This window comes from Perognathus longimembris, chromosome 28 (genome assembly GCF_023159225.1).
Source record: "Perognathus longimembris pacificus isolate PPM17 chromosome 28, ASM2315922v1, whole genome shotgun sequence".
Taxonomy (NCBI): Eukaryota; Metazoa; Chordata; class Mammalia; order Rodentia; family Heteromyidae; genus Perognathus; species Perognathus longimembris.
The window spans coordinates 101,689,395-101,710,411 of NC_063188.1; the positions used below are offsets into that span (position 1 = coordinate 101,689,395).

Genomic DNA, 21,017 nt, shown 5'->3' on the forward strand with positions numbered 1-21,017 from the left:
GATTGTTCTGACGCACCTTTGATCTATTGGTAACCCGCTGATTTTAGGAAATTTTAAGCTAAAGAAACAGTTACAGTAACATCTTTCAATAGAAACTAGGATATGACCAATTTACAAGCATTGCCCAGTCATCTTAGATGAGATATGGAGACAAGCTCTTCATTGGGTTAGCAGCATCAGTTTTTATTTGTCACTTTTGAGTCCATTAACCCCCAGTCTCTTCCATTTCCAGGAGCCAAATGAATGAATTTCTTTATGTATCCTATCTATTTCACTATCTCTTTCCACCACCAGATGGTGGAAAGGGAAAAGGAAATATGAGGCTGGTAAGTAAATGTGGGCCCAGGCAGAGTAGCTATGGCTGAAAGGTGTGGTGGGCAATAGACCCAGAAAGGAGCTTGTGGGTTGCCCACAAGCGATTGTCACGAATTCCCTGTATTCGTTTTAGCACCCACTCAAGGGTCAGCTCTCCAGATCTGGGGGCTAATATGGCACAATGATGCTTTGTTGGGGAAGAGAGTCAGTCCTTAACTCTGGATTCCTGGGACTAGTAGAGATGGAGAACATTCCTGAGCAATTGACCCTCACCTGGCCCAGACACTGCTGTTAATGGGGTTAGGAGTATCCCTGCGAGAAGCCATGCAGAGAAGTGTACCCCACAGACACCGGGATGTCCTTGTCTTTCCCCTTCTCATTCCATCACCTTCTACAAGCAGAACTCGCCCGTGGCCGGCCTGCATTCCCACGCTGCGCTGAAGGGACCCTTCCTCCTCCTCTCCCAACAGCCCCCTCGGTGCAGGCTTATTCTGGCTCGGCGCCAACCCCCAGGGTCACCTGTTACCACTCGGCAGGTGTCCCGCCCTTCTGCAGCCCGGTGACGTCCCCTCCCCCCAGCCTGTCCTCTACTTCGCCTCGCCCCCCCTCTCGGGATCCGCCCCCTTTCGCCTTCTTCTCCACGTGCCCCCTTAACTCTGATGCCCCCTCCCCTTGGGGACCCCCCAATCTCTTTCGGTCTCGAGGAGTCTCGCGGCATTTCCTGGGGCGTTAGCGGGGAGCCTCGGCTTTCCAGCGGGGCGAGGGGGGGAGGGAGGAGGTGGCCGCTGGCAGCTGGGGTTCACCGGCACCCACAGTGCGGTGGACGTCGGAGCGCGTCCGCTGCAGCCCCGCGCGGGGGAGCCAGGCCGGCCCCGCCCCTCTCCGGCCCCGCCCCCGCCCCGGCAGCCGTGCGTCCCCTGCAGGCGGAGCCGCGGGAGCATCGCGGCGGCGGCGGCGGCGCTGAGGAGGAGGAGGGGAGAGCAGGCGGCGCGGTAGCGGCTGCCGGGCGCTGTGCTGGGCGGCGCTTTTTTTTTTTTTTTTTTTCGTAATTTCCACTCACGGAGAGCAGGAAACCCGGTGCAACCGGGCGCAGCGGGCCGCGATGCAGCAGCAGCAGCAGGAGTCGCCCCAGGGCAGCAGCGGTAGCAGCAGCAGCAGCAGCAGCAGCAGCAACAGCAGCAGCGGGCGGCGCTGAACCCCCCACCGCCGCCACTGAGGAAGAAGCCCGCCCAGTCGCCGCCGCGTCCTGACGCCCGCACCCGGATCCCCGCGCCCCGATCCCGGCGCCCAGAACCTCACGCCCGCCTCCGCCAACTTTCAAGCTGCCTCGGCGGCCCGACCCGGCTCGGCGCCAATGGGTAAGTGAGGGCCGGGGCGTCCATCGGAGCCTGGGGGCGGCGCGCCCATCCTGGGACCACTGAGCCAAGAAGGGCGCCCCGGAGCTGAGCCGGGGCGGGGTGACATCGCGATGGGCGTCCTCGCCCGCCTCGCGCACTCCTCTGCACTCCCACTCGCTTCAGTGTCCCCAAGGAGCCCGTCCGCGACGCTGACGGGAACCCGTGGGGGGCCTGGGTTGAAGATCGCGGGGGCTGCTGGCCCCGGGTGGCTCGGGCTGAGGGATGCTGGGGGGTGTGGTTGGCTTTTCGGGTGGGCGGGGAGAGTTTGGGTCATTTTCTCCCCCAAGTGCACCCTCCTCAGCGCTGCGGACGCAGGTACTTAGACCCACTGGGCTCTTGGCCTGGCTTGGGGCTCGCGGTGCCCGCCTGGCCTTGCTTGGGGGAAGCTGGAATTGGGGTCTCTCTGGGGGAACTGGCCAGGGGTGAGCTGGAAACGCCCCAGAACCGGGCCTGCCGCACCATCCCAGGGTCCTGAGCTGTGGAAGCTCCTCCCTCTGCCCTCCCCTCCCCATCCTCCGCCTTGTGCTCTGGCCCTGACTCCCTCTCCGCTGGTCTTCCTAAACCCTCTCCCCACTCCATGGTGCTCAAAGGTACTTCCCAGGGCCTTCTCTAAGTCTGCAGGGCTGGCGAACTGGGAATGTTAACGTAACCCTGCATTTCCTGAGCAAATATCAGTTGCAAGTAGACAGCTGACATTAGGACCCCTGGGTACCATTTGGTAGAGACCTTGTAGTATGGGAAGCACCTCATTGCCCAGAGTAGCTGGCACTTTGTTGGGCCAAAGACTTGTGATCGCCTGGGCTTGCTCACAGCCAGCTTTTCTTCTTTATGCCTCTAGCATATTATTTTTGGGTGTTTCTAGGCCAAGCGTAGGAAGCCTGCATATGATAATCAATCATTATGAAGTGAGACCTTTCTGTGTTCAGGTAATGGGGCTAGGGCATGCCAGTCAGGTGGGGAGAATTGAGCAGTCATACATAGGATGCTCATGAAGACAGAAGCTCTAAGACAAGAAGTTAAACAATCAGTTGTTGATAGGTAAAGTTAAAATCTCCTTTGTAGTCATTTGCCAAAATGCTTTTCCTTTTCCCGAGTGGCAGAGATCTGATGGTCTCTCCATTTAAATGTCACTTTCTTGCCCTTCTGTGATCCCTGTATCAATCTCAGTCTAAATTACTTCCTGTTACCCTTTCTCATAACACACTTTTTCTGGGTTTCATAGCGGTATTATGGCTGGGAGTTTGTTAATATTTATCTTCCTCTACTAGCAACTCTATGACCATAGGGACAGTGCTGTGTTGTACCAGTTGGCTTTGGTGCCTTGCACAGAGCAGGCCCTAAGTAAATACTTGTTGAAAGGGTAAATGAATGAGGGGCATGAAATCGTCCTACTTGGTGGAAGACAACAAACACAATCTAAGCACAGCACTCTTGTGTTTTGGCCCCTGATAAGATGACTTAGTTCATTGACAAAAGTATATACTTTAAACCGCACATGTCACTAATGGATTGCTTTCTCCTGAGGTAACCAGAAATGCTGTGATGATCATCACTGGTTGTGGGTGGGTCACACATAGAAGGTTCCGTACAGAAAGAAGTGAAATCCAAATGTCTGCTCTTGTAGCCAGCCACTTTTCTTTGTAGACCCCAATGGGAAAGGGATGGAGTCTCCTTTAAGAAGAAACAGACCTGTTTATCATTTGGATCTGAACTGTTTCCATTCTTTTTTAGATTCTCTTTTTTAAAAAATGAGAGTTCTTCTACACTTTAAAACCTTTTCATCGTCTTCATTGTAACCATAACCTGGGAATGGGGGACAGCAATGGATTTTTATTTATTTCGTGACTTCATAATTAGAGATGTGAGGATTCAAACAAATGTCATGTAATTCATGAAAATGTTTAGAGTAGGATTTAAGTTACTTATTGTAGTTTGTGGGTAAAGATTACCTTTTCTTAAAGCATCCCCAGCAGTGTGTTTGGGATAGAGTACAGGTATTTATTTAGCAGCTTATTTTGTAGGACTTCCCATGGTAGGGCTAGGCTTGTGTGTATTGCAAGCACACCCTTCTCCCCTGAGGTTTTGGTTTTCAGAAGGTTTATCTGATTTATCAATTTGATATACTTGTGTTCTTGCCTGGTCTGATGATGATTATTTTTGATCGATGGATAATACAGTGAAAGTGTATCATAACAGTCTTTGATATGAAAAAAAAATAACTGAAACTCATCAAATCTCTAACCCTGAAATGAGGCTGGTTACTTACAAAATGGCCTCTTACAAAAGCCTATCAGAATGTGCCCCCTTGAACTTGCTGGGTGATGCTTACAGAGCCAAACACAAGGAAAGCCTCTTATAATTAAACAGTACAAATATTATGACCCAAATCTGGGAGCAGTGAAGGGTTTGCAAGCCCAACAAATGACCTATGTTTAAAGACTTCCAGAGTAACAACAGAGTTTGGACAGTTTGGGGCAATGTATTTTTTCAGTGGTAGATTGCTAAATTAAAGTTGAGTGTCATACGATGACTTCCACAAACAAATTTTGAGTTCAAAAATGGGAGAAAGTGTTCCCACCTTTATTGTGCATGAACCTTTACCCCTTTCTATTCATCATGGTCTGGGCAAAACCTTGCTGTCATTCAGGTTGCAAAACCATGGTTGTTTCTTCTCTTACCACTTTAGTTCATTTTGTGTTATTGACATTCTTCCATAAATGCTTGCTTATAATTGTTTTAAGGCATGTAGCATACAGTATTTTTGACTGGTCAGTATTTGTCCACCCAGGAATAGGTGCACCACACATACAAAGCTGCCATCTTGGGCTTCTCAGTCTAGCAGAGGACTTGAGTGCAGTGCGCATGGCGGTGTGGAACTAAGAGCTATTGTAGACCTCATGAAAGAAGAGTAGACAAAGGGAATCTGATGTAGGCTGGAGAATGGTTAGGATGATGTCTTGGAGGACATTGGGTTTGGGCAGAAATCTGAATGTCGAGAATGAATCATCATTGTCCTCCATCACCCCCTACAGGAACATAGTTGGAGTTCAACAAGCTGATTTTTCTTCTCATTGCAGGGAGAGTACATACCATCTGAGCAAGAGGGAGGCAGAGAGGCTGACTTAAAGGATTGATGCCTGTTTTCTGGTGGTTTAGGGAGCGTCCAAGGAAGCTAGATGATGCTCTGGATTGGATCATGCCAGGGGTTCTTCTGTGATTGGATGTCTTCTCTAGAAGCAGGGAAAATTGGAGCCTGGTAACATTAGGCTAGTAGGGAAGTAGCAGACACTTGTATTATCCATGATTTAGGGCCATCTCTCACTTTTGTGGTTTAAACAAGGCCTGTAATTTGTCTGTGATCAGACATGATTATAGAGAGGTTTTTGTGTCTTATCCTAACACTAAGTGGCCTTGCTTTGATACTGGTATTTTGAGGAATTGTTTCTTTCATTCTTTTTTTTTGTGCCAGTCTTGGGACTTGAACTCAGGGCCTGGACACTCTCTCTGAATTAGGTTAGTGCTCTACCACTTGGAGCCACAGCACCAGTTCTGGCTTTTGGTGGTTAATTGGAGATTAGAGTTTCATAAACTTTTCTGTCTGGGTTGGCTTTGAACTGCGATTCTCAGATCTCAGCTTCCTGAGTAGCTAGGATTCCAGGTATGAGTCAGTGGCGCCTGGCAAGGAATTATTTCTGTTTAACAGTGCAGCCCCCAAGCTTGGCTGAGCGTTGAGCACCTAGCTATCCCACAAACAACAGGGATAATTTTCTCCTTATCTTAATCAAGATATAAGAAGGCACACTGAATAGGAGGTGGTAAGTGAAAATGGCTTTTGTTTTTTTCTCTTTTTTTGATGCTTGCACTGAGGCTTGAACTCAGAGTTAGTTTCACATTCTCCCTTAACTTTTTTTTTTGGTGAAAGGTGGTACTCTACCACCTTTGAGGTACATCTCTACCTTGGGCATTTTGCTCATTAATTGGAGATAAGAGTCTCATGGATTTGTTTGCCCAGGTTGGCTTCCAACCGCCAGTTTTAGGTTTCAGCCTCCTGAGTAGCTAGGATTACAGGTGTGAGCCACTGGCACCTGGCTGTAGTGTCAATCAGTTTTAGTCTCGTACTTTATTTATTTATTATTTTGGAGTAATGGTATAAAGGGGTTTCAGTTCCACAGGTCAGATTATGAGTGCAACGCACCTTGATCTATGTCATCCCTTCTATATCATCCCTTCTATCCCTCCCTCCATAGTCTTGTGCTTTTTTTTTTGGCCAGTCATGGGGCTTGGACTCTGGGCCTGAGCACTGTCCCTGGCTTCTTTTTGCTCAAGGCTAGCACTCTGCCACTTGAGCCACAGCGCCACTTCTGGCCATTTTCTGTATATGTGGTGCTGGGGAATCGAACCCAGGGCCTCATGTATATGAGGCAGGCACTCTTGCCACTAGGCCATATCCCCAGTCCGTCTTGTGCTTTTATTTTGGTTTTGGTTTTGTTCAGCGTTGAGCAAAATGGACAACTGGAAAGCTCTTACCAGGAGGGGACATCTGGAGTAACACAGAGCAGGTTGCTGAGAACCAAGAAATGGGGCTCTTCATGGAAAAGATGTAGCCCTGTAAAATACCAAAACTCCTTACAGTGTCACAGGAGAGCCCCTTAGTAAAGTGTTTTTCAGAGTGTGATTCCCCCTGGGATCTCTTTACGGATACAAATTCTCTGGCCTGTGCCAGAGACCCACTGCGCTAGCAGCTCCGAGGGTAGTGCTCAGAAGTCTTGATTTAATGTGTCTTCCAGGTGGGCTGATGCAGAAGCAAATAGAGAACTTCCTTGCCTTAAAGATAGGCACTGCTGCCTCATGGGAGTACACAAGGCATTATTTACAAAAAGCTGCTATTATAAGTAATACATAACCTTAGAGAAGGAGAAGAATGTGGTCCTAGTTCAAAACACACTTCTCATAGCATGAACACAGTACATTATTTCATTTTTTCAGGAATCCAATCTAAGCTACACCTGCAATATCTGGATGTTAGTGACACTCAGTTTTAATCAACTGAACTGATAACAAACTAATCCCACAGAGCATTCCTATGGTTTTTCTTTCCCCTTCATTCTCTTCCGATCGGGCTTTAAAGTGTACTGTTACACTTATTAGGGTATTTGCTACTTATGCGTTCCTCTACATGAAATCTTGTATTAGTTTCCAATTGTTGTACAAACAATCCTAAATTTTGTACCCTGAGACATATTTGTCACTGGGATAAAAGAAAGACGTCAGGTAGGGCTGGCTGCATTCCTTCTGGAAACTCTATTTTTACTGCTATTATTATTATTTTTTGGCAGTCGTGGGGCTTGAACTCAGGGCCTGAGCACTGTCCCTGGCTTCTTTTTGCTCAAGGCTAGCACTCTACCACTTGAGCCACAATACCACTTCCGGCTTTTTCTGTGTATGTGGTGCTGAGGAATCGAACCGAGGGCTTCGTGCATGCTAGGCAAGCACTCTACCACTAAGCCACATTTCCAGCCCTTTATTGTTATTATTAAGGAGGTGTACAAAGGATCCTTCTGGAAATTCTTAAGCAAGAATCCCTTCCCTGGCCTTTTTCAGCTTCCAGAGCTTGCTTGAATTTCTTGGCTCCTGGCTTCTTTCCCCATCTTCAAAGTTAGCAGTGACTGGCTAGCCAGGTCTCTCCTAGCACCTGTCACTCTGACGCTGACTCTTAAACCTGTCTCCTCTATGTGTAGAACATTTACAGTGACATTGGTTTCACCTAGATAGTCCCAGAGAGTCTCCCCATCTGTCAGCTGATTAGCAACTTTAACTTCCCTTTGCCATTTAACCTAACAGATTCACCACTTACAGGCATTAGAATATGGACATGTGCAATGTGCCCCTCGTGTCTATACCTTAAACTACCTACCATACTGCCTTTTAGTGGATTTGGCTTTTCCTAGGTTCTCCTGGACAGTCATACTCACAGTCAACTCCCTTCTTCCTTTTCACGAACATTCCATCTTTGGTTTTAAATTGAGATATTTACATTTTACCTAAAAAGCTACTTGCTATAATTCAAAGTTCATGATTTGGAATCTTAATTCCTAAGTTGATATGAATGGTATTTGAAAGTGAAGCCTTTGGGAGGCCAATAGGATTAGATGAGATCATGAGAGTGAGGCATCTCTGGTGGCATTAGTGGTTTTTAGAAGAACAGGAAGAGACCCACTTGCTGTCACCTCATGTGATACCCTCTGACTTGCTATAAAATACCAAGGCCTCTCTTTCCTGGAGCCAAGCCAAGGCCAGCACCACGCTCTTTGTCTTCCCAGCCTCCAGAAGATAAGCCAAGTGAACTGTTCCTTATAAGTTACACAGTCACAAGCATTTTGTTATAGCAACAGTAAATGGACTGAAACCACCGTACAGTTATACTTTACATTTTTTTCTTTTTCTTTTCTCTCTACTGTTTTTTCTTGAAACAGCTCCTTCTCCCTATCTACTTTGCTCATTGAGCCTGCCCTGCATTTATCAGGACCACTGTCCTCTGACATTTCTCTGACTATGTTCTACAATCTGTTCCCATTGAGGTCACTCATTATTCTAGAATATGTTCACGTTGAGGTAACTCATGAATGGTCAATCTCCTAATCACACAATACATGATTTCAGGTATGCCTCAGCATCATTGGGTTAACTACCTTTGGAGACTGAAATCGAGAACTATTTTTCTTCTCTTCTGGAACACCCTATTTCCTCCTGGTTTTCTCTACTTTTTACTCCTTTTCCGTTCATCCTCCCCATGTACTTCCTTAACATTGTTACTGTGGGTTCTCCTCATGTGTAAAGTGTGATTTCCATCACACTGCTGATTCTCCTATCCCCTACTGAGGATCGCCATTCCAAGTCTTGGTCTCTGTTAGCTTAGGAGCTACTCGACTGTGCTATGAAGGTGGCAACTCCCTCTTATTTGGTTATTGGGTTTCTGTACCTGGCATACACTAGCCTAAAATTAATAGTAGCCCACAGATGTTTCTCAGGATTTTTTTTTTTTCCAGTCCTGGGCCTTGGACTCAGGGCCTGAGCACTGTCCCTGGCTTCTTTTTGCTCAAGGCTAGTGCTCTGCCACTTGAGCCACAGCGCCACTTCTGGCCGTTTTCTATATATGTGGTGCTGGGGAATTGAACCCAGGGCTTCATGTATATGAGGCAAGCACTCTTGCCACTAGGCCATATTCCCAGCCCGCCCACAGATGTTTCTTAGGCCCCTCAAACTGAGTATGTTGCAAATGTGCATTCAGCATTTCTTCTCAATAATTTCTGCCCTGCTCATTTGTGAAAAAAAATGGTATTGGAGTTGGAACTGAAGGCCTGGTACTTGCTCACTAGGTGCTCTACTGCTGAACTTTATTTCTAGCCCTTTTTATTTTTGAGATAGGACATCATTTCCTGTCTGGGTGTGTGCCTGAATCACAATCCTATTGTTTTTCTTACCCTAGCTGGGATGGCAGGCATATACTGACACATCCAGCCTTTTCCATTGAGAGAGAGAGTCTTGTGTACTTTTCTGTCTGGGCTGGTGTGGAACCACAATCCTCCCATTCTTAGCCTTCCACATAGCTAGGATTTTAGGCGTGAGCTCCTAGTGCCTCGCTGCTCTGCATTATTTTTTTAAAGCCTTCCAAATTGTTGAGAGTATTATCACCTTTCTTGTCACTTCCATAGATGCAATGTTTGCCTTGCTTCTTACTGCCCCCCCCCCCACCTTTTTAACCTCTTCCAATCCACAATCAAGTCACAAGTGTCTCTGGGATGGTTTGATGTACCTACCCTCTAAAAATGCTGTAGAGCTTGAAAGTCTTAGCAAGGGCTTCTGAAGCTCTAGCAGCTGCTCTCCTTTGATTGTTTGGCATCTGAGCCTTTACCCATGTAGCTCCCTTGATAGGGAACAGATATCATTCTTCTCTGCCTTGTAGTTTTCTTGTATTAGTTTTCTATTGCCACTATAACAAATGACTGCAAAGCTAGTAACTTAAAAATAACACCAGTGAGGTCTTGTAGTTCCACATGGGTTTTACTGGGTCGATATCAAGGGATGGGAAGTGCTCCATTTCATCTGGAGGAGTTCACTTCCTTGTCTTGTCACCTTCCAGGGCTGCCTACATTGCTCCAGCCTCTGCTTCCATCTTCTCCTCTCCCTCTTACTGTCACCTCCCAGCCTCCCGTTTACTAGGCTCATCATGTTACACGGCACACATTTGAATACAGTAATTCCAGTTAACCTCCCTTCCTAAGAGCCTTAAGTCTTCAAATCATCTTTTGCTATGTAAGGCAACCCACTCACAGGTTTTTTTTTCTTCTTTTGCCAGTCCTGGGGCTTGAACTCAAGGCCTGGGTGCTGTCCCTAAGCCTCATTGGGTTCAAGGCTGGTGGTGCTCTACCACTTGAGTCACAGCACCACTTCCAGCTTTTTCTCAGTAGTTTATTGGAGGTAAGAGTCTCATGGACTTTCTTGCCCGGGCTGGCTTTGAGCGGCGATCCTCAGGTCTCAGCCTCCTGAGTAGCTAGGATTACAGGCGTGAGCCACCAGCACCCGCACTCACAGGTTTTGATGGACTTGGAAGTGGATATTTTGAGGAGCCAAAGTGCAGCTACTGCACCCCTTGTTTATCTTATAAAGTCTGTTCTGAAGGTTGCTGTATAACACTTCAATTTGTATGAAGTCTGTTCACCTTAGACCAGGCTTGCCCAACTCCTAGCCAGGCTCCTAGCCTGGTGAAAGGAAGTGCCATATGTTAATGAATGAATGAGCAACCCCCTTTATCCAAATACTGCTACTACTTGCAATCCAAGATGTGGGTGGCCAGCAGTTTGCCTGCAGTTCTGTAAAGGCCCCTGGGCAGAGCACATTGGCAGGGTCTGTTTGCTGACACTATGTGGTGGCCTGTGACACAGGGGAGGACAAGAGTGACACCTCATGTGTCACATAGCTTCCATGGAGAACTGCAAGTTTTAAGATAGAAAAATTCTCTCTGGCTTTGGTTTTTAACTGAGAGTGATTTTTCTCCTGCTCCTGCGGGGGCGAGGGGGGGCATTTGCTAATGTTTATCACCACGGGGAGAGGGGTCAGTTTATTGGCATCTAGTGGGCAGAGACCATGGACATTGCTAAATATTCTACAGTGCACAAGAGAGTCCTCACCACAAAGAATTGCTTGACTTCAAATGTCTGCCAGGCATCTGTCTTTGGGAAGATAAGGGGGCCACAAAAAGAGTGGGACAAAGGGTGAACAATTATAGCAGTGATACTCACTAGACACTGTTGAAAATGAACTATATAACTTGTGGGTGGGGAAGGGAGGGAAAAACCAGGAGAGAGTGAGAGAAGAAGTGACATTGCTCAAAAAGAAATGTACTCTTTACTTGACTTATATAACTGTAACCCCTCCACCTTTACAATCACAATAAAAAGATATTAAAAGTTGTGCCTTTTAGACCTGGAAAAAAAATCATGTTAAGTGAAGGAAGTCAGTCCCAGAGAGATAAAGAATGCATGTTTTCTCTCCTATGTGGAAGCTAGAATTAATTTATAAATATATAAGTAAACACTTTGGAGCAGTATGCAAGTATACACAAATGTACTAACTGAAATATGGTAGATTCGGAGAACTCAAACTGGACACTGTGTTGAAAATGAAATATAACTTGTGGGTGGGGGCGGGAAAGAAGGAAAAACTGGAGAGAGCAGGGGAAGGGTGACATTGCTCAAAAAGAAATGTACTATTTATCTGACTTCTGTAACTGTTACCCTCTGTACACCACCTTATAATAACAATAAAAAATTCATGAGAGAAAAAAAAATGTCTGCCAGGCTAAGGTTGAGGCAGCCTGCTCTTTTTTTGTTGTTGTTTTGTTTTTTGCCAGTCCTGAGGCTTGAACTCAGGGCCTGAGCACTGTCCCTGGCTTCTTTTTGCTCAAGGCCAGCACTCTACCACTTGAGCCACAGCACCACTTCTGGCTTTTTCTATATACGTGGTGCTGAGGAATCGAACCCAGGGCTTCAAGTATATGAGGCAAGCACGCTACCACTAGGCCATATTCCCAACCCTGGCAGCCTGCTCTTAGGGCACCTCAAGAGGCTTATAACCACAGATGGTTGAAACGTTTTCCTTACTCTATCATCTGACCTTGTTCTGGAATGTAAGGTGTTTTTCCGTAGCCACAGTCTTGTTTTAGTTATTGAATCTAGAAGTCACCAGAGAGCAGGATACATTCACCATGTTTCCCTTTGGGTAGAAGGTGTCCTAACACAATGGTTGCTCCCTCTTTCCAGTACCTGGGGCATTAACCTGGGTAGAAGTGAGGGATGTGGGGTACAGCTTTCCTGAACTTCTTTCTTGCAGTATTTAACACTTAATGTTTTGCTTTCCTGGTGGGATGGGCTTCTGTGTTAAGTGACAGATAGATTTACCAGTCCCTGGAATTGAAGCAGTGGATGAGTCCTTTGTAGTTCTGCCCCATGCTATCAGATGATGAAACTGAGACCCACAGAGGTATGGTATATGATCCCTAGCAGTAGAACCTGGCTACCTCTCAACATGGGGGACAGTCTGCCTAATTTTTTCACACACACTCAGTGGTGGGTTCTAATCTCTTCCCCTAGTAAGGTTTGAAAAGCAACTTTATTGATATCATATGCTATGCAACTCACCCATTTAATGTGTATACTCCAATAGGGGTGTGTGTGTGTGTGTGTGTGTGTGTGTGTGTGTGTGTGTGTGCTGTACCAGTCCTGGGGCCTCAGCTCAGAGCCTGGGCAGTGTACTTCAGCTTTTGTGCTCAAGACTAGTGCTGTACCACTTGAGCCATAGCCTCACTTCTGGCTTTTTTTTTTTTTTTGGCCAGTCCTGGGCCTTGGACTCAGGGCCTGAGCACTGTCCCTGGCTTCTTCCCGCTCAAGGCTAGCACTCTGCCACTTGAGCCACAGCGCCGCTTCTGGCCGTTTTCTGTATATGTGGTGCTGGGGAATCGAACCTAGGGCCTCGTGTATCCGAGGCAGGCACTCTTGCCACTAGGCTATATCCCCAGCCCTCGCTTCTGGCTTTTTTGCTGGTTAATTGGAGGTAAGAGTCTCATAGACTTTCCTTCCTGTTTTGGCTTTGAACTTCTGTCCTCAGATCTCAATCTCCTAAGTAGCTAGAATAATAGGCATGAGACACTAGCATGTGGCTTACATTTTTAATTTTTGAAGTGGTAGTTATATATAGTAAAATTAATCACTTAATCATTTTAAGCATAATTCAGTGATGTTTAGAATATTTGCAATGCTGTGCAACCACCACCACTAACTAGTTCCAAAACTTTATTTTTTTTTTTGCCAATCCTGGGGCTTGGACTCAGGGCCTGAGCACTGTCCCTGGCTTCTTCCCGCTCAAGGCTAGCACTCTACCACTTGAGCCACAGCACCACTTCCGGCTTTTTTCTATATATGTGGTGCTGAGGAATTTTACCCAGGGCTTCATGTATATGAGGCAAGCACTCTTGCCACTAGGCTATATTCCCAGCCCCTTCAAAACTTCTTAAAACCACCCCTCCCTGCCAAGTTTTGAATGTGAAGATCAGTCATAGCTCACTGGTGGCACTTGCCACTGATTTGTAAAACAACTTAGAAGCTCAAGTATCTTAGTTGAGGTTTAAAAGGAATACAAGAAAAGAGGAAGCATGGTTTTCTGTCTTAAAAAATATTCTAATTGCTGGGCACTGGTGGCTCATGCATGTAATCCTAGCTCTTCAGGAGGCTGAGATCTAAGAATCACAGTTCAAAGCTAGTTTGGGCAGTAAAATCTGTAAGACTCTTATCTCCACTGAAACTAAGTAAAAACCAGGTAGAAGTAAGAGGTGTGGTTCAAGCGGTAGAGCACTAGCCTTGAGCAAAAGAAGCTCAGGGGACAGTGCTCTCGGGCCCTGAGGTCAAGGCTCAGTACTGGCACACAGAAAAAGTTCTGTTGTGGCTCATGCCTGCAATCCTACCTACTCAGGAGCCTGAGATCTGAGCATCAAGGTTTGAAGCCAGCTGGATCAAGAAAGTCTATGAGACTCTGAGACTCTTTATCACCAATTAACTACCAAAAAGTCAAACATAGAGGTGTGGCTCAAGTGGTATAGTAGCAGCCTTGAGCAGAAAAGCAAAGGGACAGCACCCAGGCCTTGAGTTCAAGCCCCACTACTAAACCAAACACACACACACACACACACACACACACACACACACACACACACACACACAATTCTAATCTAATCTGACTAAACTTTAATATATGCATGTATGAACACCTAAAAGTATTCTTGGGTTTCAGTTTTGCTTAGTCTCTAGGCACCTAGTTTCTTGTTTCTCATCCTGGGGGGGTGGAGGAGGACTTAGAATTTACTTTTACATCTTGAAGCATTTGTGTGTTAGTTTCTTGCCTACCTTCCTTTACAGTTCCTGGGGTACATGAAGAATGTTTGAATCCTAAAGAAAAACACTACACCACCAGTTCAGTCCCATTCAGGGTTGATGGTGTTGTACATTGTTTCCCTTAAATTCTGTTAGGTTGCAAAGGCATACTGGCCACTTAGTTGGTTATAAGCACTTGGTCTTCAACTTGGTCCTTATTTTTTTGCAGTGCTTAGGGATTAAACACAGGCAAGTTGTCAGGCACCTGCCAGGTAAACTCTCTGCCACCAAGCCTCTCCATCCCATTTTGGCAGAGGCACAAGTGTCTATTGGGGGTTCTCTTAAAAGACGGCCGAGTACTTCACTCTCAACTGGTCTGGACTCTAATTGATAGAAACTTCCTCCTTATTCTTAGCCAGTCTAAGCCTTGGTTCTTGACTGAGTTAAGAACCATCTTCCCACTTCTGCGTGCATGCGTGCGTGCGTGTGTGCTTGCGGTGACCGAAGCCGAACAGAACCCACTAGCCTGTAGAATGGGTGCTAATTCCCGGAGGCCTTGCAAGATACCCAAAGGCATCTGTTGAAGGAGTTGGCCTCCAAGGACAGTCTTGAACCAGGGATGGACTAGCATACATTATGCTCTCTGGCTATCTCTTCTTCCTGCTCCAGTCCCTATTATCTCTGGGCCACTTGTCCATGGGCCACACCACACAGTCTCAGCCTCCTCCTCTTCCTCCTTCTCTTTCTCTTCCTCTTCCTTTTTATTGTCTCTTCCTCCTCCTCTGTTTCCTCCTCCTCTTCCTCCTCCTCTTCCCCTTCCTCCTCTTCCGCCTCTTCATCTTCTTCCTCCTTACCTTCTTCCATTTTTTGTGCTGGTATTGGGCCTTGAACTCAGAGCCTAGGCACTATCCTTTAGCTTTTCTCTCTCAAGGCTGGCACTCTACCGTTTGGGTCACAGCTCCATTTCCGGCTTTTTCATAGTTAATTGGAGGTAAGAGTCTCACAGACTTTGTTGCTTGGGCTGGCTTCAAACAAGGATCTTCAGATCTCATGTTCTTCAGTAGCTATGGTTACAAGTGTGAACCACTACGCGCCCCCCCCCCATCAATCGGCTACTTCTTATTTGTGAACGTTGAGGCTCCTAGTGGCAGTATGTGTCCCCCACCTTGGTGGCTGTTGCCTGCGCAGGTGGGCAGGTAGAGGGAGTGTAAGTGACAGGCCTGGGCAAGGTGCTGGCATACATGGGCCCAGAAGAAGCATGCCCCGGGGAACAGGTGTGGGTGCTGAGGGACAGGATGTGGGTGAGGATGCTTCCGAGGCAGAAGTCAGAAAGCCTGGGAATGTTACAGGCTCATTTCCCCTGTTTTCTCTTGACAGAGGGCAAAGGGCTGTTGGTGGGTGTGAGGTAGTAGGCCCTTTCCTGGGCTGTGGCCATTGGGGCTATTCAGTTCACCTTGAAGCCTTTCCAGGGGGCTTCCCTGGGAGGAAAGGATGTCATGCTTGTGTCAGGGGGTTGTTTATACCCTTGGAGACCCTGTATTGTGTAGCTGAGCTCAGGTTCTTCTTTTGAGTTGGTGGCACTTAAAAAGGTGGCTATATTTTGGGGGGCCCTCCGATGGGTTGGAGATAGTACTCCATGGGGGGAGGGTACAGTTGTGATATTGTCTGGCTGTTTTAGGGAACCTGTGGGTTGTTTTTTTTTTTAATGGAGGAAGAGATGAAGACATTGTGAAAAACGGCCACTGCCTGGCAAGTTAACCTCTGAGGCCTAGAGGGCTCTTGTTCTCCTGCCTACTCTCTTGCTTTTTTTTTCCTGCTCTCCCTTCCTTTGACTACTAAACTTCTTTCATCTCCCTGCCTTCATACTCTGAGTCTCTTCTTTTCCCTCATCTTGACAGCCCCCACACCCTATCTCTCCAACTTCTCCCACCTCGACCCTCTTCTCCCTCCTCCTCACTCCCTCTCTGTCCCCTTACCCTCTCACCCTTCATGCATGCCCTCTCTGATTTCATCCTCCCTCTCCTGCCTTTTCTCACTTCCATAATAGCTGTCTCTCTTCCTCATCTTGTCAGTCTTTCTCCCTCTCTTTTTGCTCTTGTTTTCTCCATTTTCTCTCTCTCCCACCTCCTCTTTTATTTTTATTTTTGCCAGTCCTGGGGCTTGAACTCAGTCAGGGCCTGAGCACTGTCCCTGGCTGCTTTTTGCTCAAGGCTAGCACTCTACCACTGGAGCCACAGCGCCATTTTTGGCTTTTTCTGTTTATGTGGTGCAGAGGAATTGAACCCAGGGCTTCATGCATGCACGGCAAGCACTCTACCGCTAAGCCACATTCCCAGCCCTCCCACCTCCTCTTCCACCCTGGCTTTGTAGCCCTTCTCTCCCACATCCTTTCTCCTCTTTCTTTTTTTTTTTTTTTTGGCCAGTCCTGGGGCTTGGACTCAGGGCCTGAGCACTGTCCCTGGCTTCTTTTTGCTCAAGGCTAGCACTCTGCCACTTGAGCCACAGCGCCACTTCTGGCCATTTTCTGTATATGTGGTGCTGGGGAATCGAACCCAGGGCCTCATGTATATGAGGCAGGCACTCTTGCCACTAGGCCATATCCCCAGCCCCCTTTCTCCTCTTTCTCTTCCCTCCATACTTCTTCTCCTCCAACTACAAAGCACCTCTTCTTCCTTCCCCCTCTTTTTTTATTTCTCCTCTTTCATACCCCTCTACTTTTTCAGTCCTTCTCTTCTCCTTTACTTCCTTTATTTTTCTCTCTCTCTCCTTTCTTCCTCTACCCATCTCCTTCCCCTGAACCTCTTTTATCCCCAAACCTCCCCACCTTTTTGGTCTTCCACAACCTTGTCTCCTATCCTCAGGTTTTCTTCCTTTAAACCTTCTCACCTAGCTAGGTGCCTGTGGCTCATGTCTGTAGCCCTAGCTACTCAGGAGGCTGAGATCTGAGGATTGAGGTCCAAACTAGCCCAGGCAGAAAAATCTGTGAGACTCTTTATGTCCAATTAACTACCAAAAAAGCCAGAAGTGGAGCTGTGGCTCAAGTGGTAGGTTGCTAGCTTTGAGCAGAAAAACTCAGGGATATCACCCAGGCCCTGAATTAATGCCCCAGAGCGCTTGCTCGCTCTCTCTCTCTCTCTCTCTCTCTTTCTCTCTCTCTCTCTCTCTCTCTCACACACACACACACACACACACCTTCTCTTACTGGATACTACTATCTCCTTTGCTCTGTGAAGAGTTCTAGAACGAATGAAAAATTACTACTGATTTTGTGCAGTCTAAAGTCAAATTGGCACCCAAAGAAAGATTTCAGAGATGTGTGGACCCCTGGGGAAGAGCTAACTTGGGCAATATCGTCCTTTGCCCCTGAGGGTTGTGTCCTCCTATCTCATGGGCACAAAGAGTTAGGGAGTGGCATGAGGTGGGTCTGCCCTGTGCATAGCCAGCCAGCATACCACAACCTATCAGTGATGGCTTATAGCTCTGTCAGGAGAGTATAAAGGCTTTGATCCCTGACATACATTCTAGGGCAGTGTTTCTTATTCTAGTTCTAATACAGTTATATAGTAGATATATTACAGAATTTACAAAGTGGGAAACAGAAGAGTGTAAATTGACCATTTATGTAGTTCCTTAATACAACCTCTTATTTTATTTTTGGTGTATTATTTGTGTGGTCCTGGGGCTTGAATTCAGGGCTTAGGGTTACCTTTTAGCTTTTTCACTCAAGGCTAGCATGCTCCTACTTGAGCCACAGCCCCACTTCCAGTCCTTTTCTGGTTAATTAGAGATAAGAGTCTCTCAGACTTTCCTGTCTGACTTTGAAATGTGATCCTAAGATCTCAGCCTCCTGAGTAGCTAGGAATGGAGGCCTTAGCCACTGGTGCCCAACTCAGGTGTATTTCTTTTTACGTTTTTTTCTTTGACTTAAAAACATTACTATAAAGGTCACGTACAGAGGTTACAGTTTCATAGGTCAGGTAATGAATACATTTCTTTCTTTCTTTCTTATTTTTTTACAACATTATGCTTTCCCTTGCTCTCTTCCTGTTTTTTCATCCCTTTCTACCCACAAGTCAGTTTTCAACATAGTATTTAGTGAGTACCACTGCTGCATTTGTTCACCCTTTGTTTCTCCATTTCTGTGCCCCCACTTACTCTCTCTCAAAAACAGACCGATGGGGGCTGGGAATATGGCCTAGTGGCAAGAGTGCTTGCCTCATACACATGAAGCCCTGGGTTCGATTCCCCAGCACCACATATATAGAAAACAGCCAGAAGTGGTGCTGCGGCTCAAGTGGCAGAGTGCTAGCCTTGAGCAAAAAGAAGCCAGGGACAGTGCTCAGGCCCTGAGTCCAAGGCCCAGGACTGGCAAAAAACAAACAAACAAATAAACAAACAAAAAAACAGACCGATGAACAAACAAGACAAAAAGAAAAGACAAATAACAACAAAGAAAAACTTCTGGTTTTAGGCTTTTTATCATATACCTGTTGATGTATATTCATGTGGATATATGCTTATGTATCATATGTGTAATACATGCCTATATATTTCTGTTTTTTTTTTCACTTAACTTCATAGTCGTCTTCAAATAGAGTAGTTTTAATTAGCTGAAGATGAGTTTATGCATTTTTGCAGTACTGGAGTTTGAACTCAGGGCCTTACCCCCCTGCTCAGCTTGCTTGTTCATGAAGAGTGCTCTATCATTGGAGCTACACGTCTAGCCTGGCTTTTTGCTAGTTATTTTGAAGATAATGTCTTGTGAACTTTTCTACCCTAGCTGGCTCTAAAGTGTAGTCTTCTGAACCCCAGTCTCCTGAGTAGCGAGTACAGATGTCAGCCACTGGTGTTGAGTTCACAGTTCGTGCAACTTGATTCATGTAACCATTTCCCTATAGTTTTAGCATTTAGGCTGCTTCCATGATCCTCACGGACATAAGGTGTGTACATGAGAGAAAGGTAGAGGGAGATGAGAGGAAGAGGGATCAATGGTTCCACATCTCTAATGGAAACACCACGTGATGCCCTCATGTCTTCTAGCACTGTTCCTATTTCATGGTTTGTACTACTTTGTGATAACTAACACTCGTCTTTGGCAGTGGAAGATGGAACCGCCAGGGTTTGGTTTTTTCCTCTTTTCTCTTTCTCTCCCTTCTTTTGCTTTCACCATCACACTGGCATTTGGGAGCAGTTCATTTCCCATAACCATAGGGAGCTAAGTTCTGAAGTGCCTCCATATTTGGCTATGATATGTGCCCAAGTCCTGTGCTAGTAAGTGAAGGGTCATGGTTCTAGTAATCCCTTTGTGGTTTCTAGCTTAGCTTTGTATCATCATCATATACTCCCCCTTGAAAATTATGCTTAAGAGCCTAGTATGGTGGCATATGTCTCTAATCCCAATGTTTGAGAGACTGAGGCAGGAATGGAGGATATCATGAGTTAGAGGCCACTTTGGTCAACAGAGAAAGTTTAGGTCAGTTTGGACTACATAGTGAGGCTCTGTCTAAAAAAAAGCCAAAAAAACAAAAAAGAAAGGAAAAGACCCCCAAAATATGCTTAAGCTTCAACAGGTTAAAACTTCCAGATCTAGTGGAGAAAAATCATCTTAAAGTCAGACATTTTTTGCATAGGGCTTCTTAATGGGCAGCATTGTATAAAAGATTTGTTCCTTAGCTACCAACTAACTATATATCAAATCTCAGATTGTGTAGCTGGCAAAAGAGTTAGTTGAATATTTGTGGTGACTTCTCAGGGTCAAGTGTCCGTGAATGTTCTAAAATTCATGATAATAGAAATTAGAAAACAATGCTAGCTAATATGTACTGTATTCTTCCTTTTTACACACTGTGAACATAACCTTACTTGAATTTGAGGGGCAAACAGAATACTCCGTACTGCTGTGTATTGGAATTCAACTCAGTTCTACAAGTGTTTATCGAGTGCTTTTTACGTTTAAGATCTGAGGAAGTATAGCCGGAGGAAGTCAACGATATCTAAAGTTTCACTCAATGATATATTTACTTAACTTTCATTTCCTTAATCAGGAGGAGATTGTGGCATGATAATTTCAGGACCTATACCATGACATAAGAAGTTAACGCAGAAGACCTCTGAGAAAAATCTGGTTATCCAAGGAAAAGCATAGATTTCAAGAAAAGCCATCAAATGAGAAGACAGCTTTCTGAGATAGAACAAAGTCTACTCAGTCTCTGAAACCCCCTCATCCCTGGTGGTTTAGAGAAAGGCAGAATAGTTTTCTCAAATGACTAATACTGAAATTCTCTCCCCCCGCCCCAGGACAATATTTCCCAAGAGTCCCTGTTTTGTCTTCAAATTTTAAAGTTAATTAGCTTTTATTTATTTATTTTATTGTGGTAATATACCCACAACATAAAATGTTACCATTTTAATCATTTTACACTGTGCAGTTCAGTCTTGCTAAGCACATTCCTTTGTGGCATAGCTACCAGTACCATCCATCTCCAACAAGTTTTCATCTTTCCAGTACCTAGCTGTAGTCACTCTACTTTCATTCTCTGTGAACGTGGGTACTTACTGTAGCTACACCCTATAGGCAGAATCACACAGTGTTTGTCCTTTTGAGACTAGCTTATTTCATTCAGCATCATGTCCGCAATGTTCATCCATATACGAGTGTGGTCAGAATTGCCTTTCTTTATAATTGCCTTAAACTATATAATAATAATGCTACTTAAAAATACGAGTCTTTAACTAGACCTGAGTTACTTTTGCTTCTAGCTCATTTACAAGTATTAACCTGAAATGAATTCACAAAGACGTGTCAATGAACCCATGGAAGTCCAAATAGTCACTGGTAGATGGATGATAGTATACTTTACAAATGAGCTTGTCCATTGATGTC

General features: G+C 45.8%; 1 protein-coding gene across 3 annotated transcripts in view; it reads left to right on the forward strand.

The window, feature by feature from the left end:
* Positions 1-1,356: 1,356 nt before the first annotated feature.
* Sh3kbp1 (SH3 domain containing kinase binding protein 1) overlaps positions 1,357-21,017 on the forward strand; it is a 311,679-nt gene continuing 292,018 nt past the window's right edge. For all 3 annotated transcript variants that reach the window (XM_048336005.1, XM_048336007.1, XM_048336008.1), the window contains exon 1: positions 1,357-1,673. In XM_048336005.1, coding sequence (XP_048191962.1) covers positions 1,670-1,673 — 4 coding nt within the window. In that variant the 5' untranslated portion in view covers positions 1,357-1,669. The remainder of the gene's footprint in view (positions 1,674-21,017) is intronic.